The following is a 6,559-nucleotide window of genomic DNA, read 5'->3' as shown; positions in this document are numbered from 1 at the left end:
CCTCGTAATGATCACCATCACTACGCCCTTTCACCACCACCCCTACCCCTTCACCACCACCCCTACCCCTTCACCACCACCCCACAACAATAACAGGGGGTAGGTGTGAGTGAGGTGCCCCCCCCTCCCCCCACACCTTCCCAAGTCCCCCAGACACCCACACATTATACGACCAGCGTGTTGAGTGCTGCGTCAGGGATGTCAGAGCTAGTGGTGATAGTGGCAGGGATGGTAGTGGTGGCAAGGGGTAGAAGTGGTGGCAAGGGATAGAGGTGGTGGTAGTGATGGCAGGGATAGAAGTGGAGGTAGCGATGGCAGGAGTGGTGGTGGTGGCAGGGATGGGGGTAGGGGTGGTGGTGGTGGTGGCAGGGACGGGTTCAATCTCTCCCCACTCCCTCATACACCTGAATGAATCATGAGTGGTGGTGGTGGTGGCAGGGGGTGGTGGCAGGGCAGGGGTGGGGTGGTGGTGGCAGGACGGTTCAATCTCACTCCCTCATACACCTGAATGGAATCATAGTGGTGGTGGTGGTGCTCAGAGGTGGTGGCAGGGGCTGGGTGGTGGTGGTGGTGGCAGGGACGGGTTCAATCTCTCCCCACTCCCTCATACACCTGCATGAATCATGAGTGGTGGTGGTGGCAGGGTGGTGGTGGTGGTGGCAGGACAGGTTCATCTCTCCCCACCCTCACACCTGCAAGAATGAGAGGGTGGTGGTGGTGGCAGGGGCAGGGGTGGTGGTGGTGGCAGGACGGGTTCAATCTCCCCACTCCTCATACACCTGAATGAATCATGAGTGGTGGTGGTGGCAGGGGTGGTGGTGGTGGTGGCAGGGACGGGTTCAATCTCCCCCACTCCCTCATACACCTGCAAGAATCATGAGTGGTGGTGGTGGTGGCAGGGGCAGGGGGTGGGGGTGGTGGTGGCAGGGACGGTTCAATCTCTCCCCCTCCCCACCTGAATGAATCATGAGTGGTGGTGGTGGCAGGGTGGTGGTGGCAGGGACGGTTCACTCTCCCCACCTCATACACCTGCAAGAATCATGAGGGTGGGGGGTGGCAGGGGCAGGGGTGGGGTGGTGGTGGCAGGGACGGGTTCAATCTCTCCCCACTCCCTCAACACCTGAATGAATCATGAGTGGTGGTGGTGGCAGGGGTGGTGGTGGTGGTGCAGGACGGGTTCATCTTCCCACCCCTCATACACCTGCAAGAATCATGAGTGGTGGTGGTGGTGGCAGGGCAGGGTGGGGGTGGTGGTGGCAGGGACAGGTTCAATCTCTCCCCACTCCCTCATACACCTGAATGAATCATGAGTGGTGGTGGTGGTGGCAGGGGTGGTGGTGGTGGTGGCAGGGACGGGTTCAATCTCTCCCCCCCTCATACACCTGCAGAATCATGAGTGGTGGTGGTGGCAGGGGCAGGGTGGGGGGTGGTGGTGGCAGGACAGGTTCACCTCCCCACTCCTCATACACCTGAATGAATCATGAGTGGTGGTGGTGGTGGCAGGGGTGGTGGCAGGGTGGTGGCAGGGGCACGGGTGGGGTGGTGGTGGCAGGGACGGGTTCAATCTCCCCACCCTCATACACCTGAATGAATCATGGTGTGGTGGTGGTGGCAGGGTGGTGGCAGGGGTGGGGTGGCAGGACGGTTCAATCTCTCCCACTCCCTCATACACCTGAATGAATCATGAGTGGTGGTGGTGGTGGCAGGGTGGTGCAGGGGTGGGGTGGTGGTGGCAGGGACGGGTTCACTCTCCCACCTCATACACCTGAATGAATCATGAGTGGTGGTGGTGGTGGCAGGGTGGTGGCAGGACAGGTTCAATCTCTCCCCACTCCCTCATACACCTGAATGAATCATGAGTGGTGGTGGTGGTGGTAGGGGTGGTGGGTGGTGGCAGGGGCACAGGTGGGGGTGGTGGTGGCAGGACGGGTTCACTCTCCCACTTCATACACCTGAATGAACTGGAGTGGTGGTGGTGGTGGCAGGGGTGGTGGCAGGGGTGGTGGCAGGGGCACGGGTGGGGGTGGTGGTGGCAGGGACGGTTCAATCTCCCCACTCCCTCATACACCTGAATGAATCATGAGTGGTGGTGGTGGTGGCAGGGGTGGTGGCAGGGTGGGGTGGCAGGACAGGTTCACTCTCCCCACTCCCTCATACACCTGAATGAATCATGAGTGGTGGTGGTGGTGGCAGGGTGGTGGCAGGGGTGGGGGTGGTGGTGGCAGGGACGGGTTCAATCTCTCCCCACTCCCTCATACACCTGAATGAATCATGAGTGGTGGTGGTGGTGGCGCCAGACCCGAATATAAACTTTTAAATTACAGGTATCTGATGTGTGGTGGGGATTTATTTTCGTTTTACTTTTTTTTCGTCTTATTCATATTATTTACATTTATCGTGTCTTTCTTCTGTCGGCCTTCCTTTCGTATAAGATTCAGAAGTGTTTTGAGTTAGTAATAATAAATACTTGATGGGTAAAATCCCTTTTGACTTCTTTAAAATTTTGTCCGTAAATATGTATATCATTTTGGTAGTTAAGTTTGATAGGGAATTAATCATCGTTGCCCTTGATTGAATTATGAACAATAAAGGTTAGTTTAATTTTTCTTCCATAGTGAAATAAATAATCTATTAATTTTTTTTAACTAAATTAACATCGTCGGTGATATTCTGTTAAACTAAAATCAAAATAGATTTTTTTTCCATTTTATTAACCTAACCCAACACTAACCTAACCCAAACTAACCTAACCCAACACTAACCTAACCAACACTAACCTAACCAACACTAACCTAACCCAACACTAACCTAACCCAACACTAACCTAACCCAAAACTAACCTAACCAACACTAACCTAACCAACACTAACCTAACCCAACACTAACCTAACCCAACACTAACCTAACCAACACTAACCTAACCCACACTAACCCAACCAACACTAACCTAACCAACACTAACCTAACCCAACACTAACCTAACCAACACCAACCTAACCCAACCAACACTAACCTAACCCAACACTAACCTAACCAACACTAACCTAACCAACACTAACCTAACCCAACACCAACCTAACCCAACACTAACCTAACCAACACTAACCTAACCCAACACTAACCTAACCAACACTAACCTAACCCAACACTAACCCAACCAACACTAACCTAACCAACACCAACCTAACCCAACACTAACCTAACCAACACTAACCTAACCAACACTAACCTAACCCAACACTAACCTAACCAACACTAACCAACCCAACACTAACCCAACACTAACCTAACCAACACTAACCTAACCCAACACTAACCTAACCAACACTAACCTAACCCAACACTAACCTAACCAAAACTAACCTAACCAACACTAACCTAACCCAACACTAACCTAACCCAACACTAACCTAACCAACACTAACCTAACCTCACCGTTTATAGACGATTATAAAAGTATTGATAACAAATAAATTATAATTTCTGGATCATGTAAAAATAATGTTTATCATCGTTCTTCAATTGTTTGTATATACAGCGTGTATAAACCTTACATATTACACACACATACGCCATCACTCCTCCATCACTTGAAGGTATACACAATCATACACTAATGGCTTATTCTAACACTTCATATATACACCTTTTAGTATTTCAAATTTTTTTATAAAGTATACACGGCTGTTTTATGATTATACCTAGATGTTTTGACACTATACAGTTGTTTAGACACCATACACGGCTGTTTGGACACTATACAGTTGTTTAGACACCATACACGGCTGTTTGGACACCATACACGGCTGTTTGGACACTATATAGTTGTTTAGACACCATACACGGCTGTTTGGACACTACACCGCTGTCTAGACACCATACACAGGTGTTTGGACACTACACAGCTGTTTAGACACCATACACAGCTGTTTGGAGACTACACAGCTGTTTACACAGCTGTTTAGAAACCATACACAGGTGTTTGGACACTACACAGCTGTTTAGACACCATACACTGGTGTTTGGACACTACACAGCTGTTTAGATACCATACACAGCTGTTTGGACACTACACAGTTGTTTAGACACTATACGCAGCTGTTAGGACACTACACATATGTAGACACCATACACAGCTGTTTGGACACTACACAGTTGTTTAGACACCATACACAGCTGTTTGGACACTACACAGTTGTTTAGACACCATACACAGCTGTTTGGACACTACACAGCTGTTTGGACACTACACATATGTTTAGACACCGTACACAGCTGTTTGGACACTACACATTTGTTTAGACACCGTACACAGCTGTTTGGACACTACACATTTGTTTAGACACCATACACAGCTGTTTGGACACTACACATTTGTTTAGACACCATACACAGCTGTTTGGACACTACACAGTTGTTTAGACACCATACACAGCTGTTTGGACACTACACAGTTGTTTAGACACCATACACAGCTGTTTGGACACTACACAGCCGTTTTCGTGTTACAGTACTTTTTTTACTGTTCAAAGTTGTATTAAACTAAACAAGAATGTTTTAGAATTATAGTTGTGTTAAAGTTATATGTCGTTGACCCTACAGTGTGTAAAGCACATTAGGGTGTATATTAATACACAGCACACGAGGATCCTCCCTGACGGTCCTGATCAGCACACGAGGGTCCTCCCTGACGGTCCTGATCACGTTATGGATGGTACAAGGTCCTCAGGTAGGCTGCAGCCCTGATTTGCTGGTCCCTCAGGGTCTCTTGCGTCCCTACAGGCTGGGGGAGGTGGATCAGGGCCTCCGGACGTCTGTGTGGGCAGGGAGGGGGAGGATGAGGTAGTGGGTACCTGAGCCTTAGACGAGTATCCCCGCCGTCTCCAGGGAGGGGGAGGTGGTGCGGGTAGGTGGTGTAGTCCTGGAGGTTGAGATGACGGTGGTACTGGCAGTAGGGCTGGTGATGGTGGGGGTGTGGTGGTAGGGTGGCGGTGATCTCCGGCAAGTGGTGGTGGGGCTGTAAGTAACTACGGGTGGTCTGCTGTGTTGTCTTCACCCTTGACGAAGCTGAAGTCTCCGGCGGGGAGAGGGAGTGATGTTGTGATGGTTCAGAGTCTACCTGTGGAGGATACAGGTGGTGTGGAGGAGGTGGCTGAATCATGCCTGTATCTGAGAGGGGCAGGAGAGGTGGAGGAGGTTTGCTGGTGTTTCCCGAAGACCTCCCGTCGGGGAGATCCAGTAGTGGCAGTAGCGGCGGTGGTGGTGGTGGCGGCTGTGGCATTCCCGGAGGACAGTAGGGCAGCTTGACTCCGTGTTGACCCCGCCTATCCTGGTAGTAACAAGTGTCCAGGAACTGTCGGGACTCCCGCCACAGCTGGTACCTCCGGCGACTCCGCCTTGGCCCTGTAGGGCCCACCCATGACCCCTTGACATAAGGAGTCGCGTTGGTAGGTGTTGTTGTGTCCGCAGCTGCTGCTGTTGGTGGTCCTCCTAACGCTGCTGTCTCCCCTTTTGTTCCTGACGATGTAGCTTGCGATCCTGGGAGTAGAGAACTCTTCTGCAGCGTCCCTGACGTAGGTGTAGTGAGGTAGTACCAGTGTGGGGTAGGAGTGATACCGGGAAATGAGGAGACTGGTGGTATGGACGGATACTGCTGTTGTCCCATAGAGTTCCCGGTCTCCCGCCGTCCAGACTCCTGGCAGACGGTACTTTGCTGCCTCTCTGGGGTGTACTCTCCCCTGTGGCCGTAGAAGGCCCGCCCGTCGTCAGCAAGAGTCCTGTGTGAGTATTGAACTCTCGCCTCTTCTGCAGGAGTCATGTGGCCGTAATGGTAGAGCACCCCCGGGTCAGCAGGCACCTTGGTGGTTGAGGAGTCTGTTACGTGACTCCGAGACATCCACACATCCATCCTGTCCACCTGTTTGTTGGTCATCCAGGTGGGACAGGAGCCGCCGAGGTGGCCGGGTAAATGCGTCTAGGTGAACTAGGGCGTACGAGGCAGGTGACACTCACCTTCCAGGTGCCCGAAAGCTGAATTAGGTGACCAGTAACTAGTTCATTAGGTTTCAGTAGGTGCCGTGGAGGTGGTACAGTAAACTGATGATCCTCAGAGTCGTTCTGGTGAGATGAAAACTAACCCAGGTGAGGCATAAACTAGACCGTGTGAGTGTAATGAAGGGGCGTGTTGCTGAGAGGGCCATCCATGATCTAGGTGGTGGGTGAGTCACCTAGGTCACCTGGGTCATAGTTCTTCCTGCCACTGTGGTCTAGACAATTAACTATGGACAATTCACTCTGTAGTCGGACACTTTTACTTGAACAGTTCAGTCTGAACACCTCTTAATTAAACTGTTTCCTTTGGACGTGATCCTGGTTCTGCCTCTTTACAATCCACTATTTTTTTCTCATTTCAAAATTTTTTTTTTTTAACATTTCAAGGTTCAGTATCTCCTTGACACCCAAAACTGTCACTGTCTCTCGCACTTTATGACATTAATCTATGGTCACTTCAGGACACTTCCTTCCCTCTTGGCATTAACCCACCTTGGTGGCGGTGTTT

General features: G+C 50.8%; 1 protein-coding gene across 1 annotated transcript; it reads right to left on the bottom strand.

The window, feature by feature from the left end:
* Nucleotides 1-4,705: 4,705 nt before the first annotated feature.
* LOC121876743 (leucine-rich repeat extensin-like protein 5) lies at nucleotides 4,706-5,908 on the bottom strand. Its single transcript, XM_042382114.1, has one exon. It carries the CDS (start codon nucleotides 5,906-5,908, stop codon nucleotides 4,706-4,708), a length of 1,203 nt encoding a protein of 400 aa, XP_042238048.1.
* Nucleotides 5,909-6,559: the final 651 nt, after the last annotated feature.

The sequence above is a fragment of the Homarus americanus genome, unplaced genomic scaffold (genome assembly GCF_018991925.1).
Source record: "Homarus americanus isolate GMGI-L3 unplaced genomic scaffold, GMGI_Hamer_2.0 scaffold50281, whole genome shotgun sequence".
Taxonomy (NCBI): Eukaryota; Metazoa; Arthropoda; class Malacostraca; order Decapoda; family Nephropidae; genus Homarus; species Homarus americanus.
The sequence above is the reverse complement of the archived record's forward strand: the minus strand, read 5'-3'. Positions and strand labels throughout refer to the sequence as shown.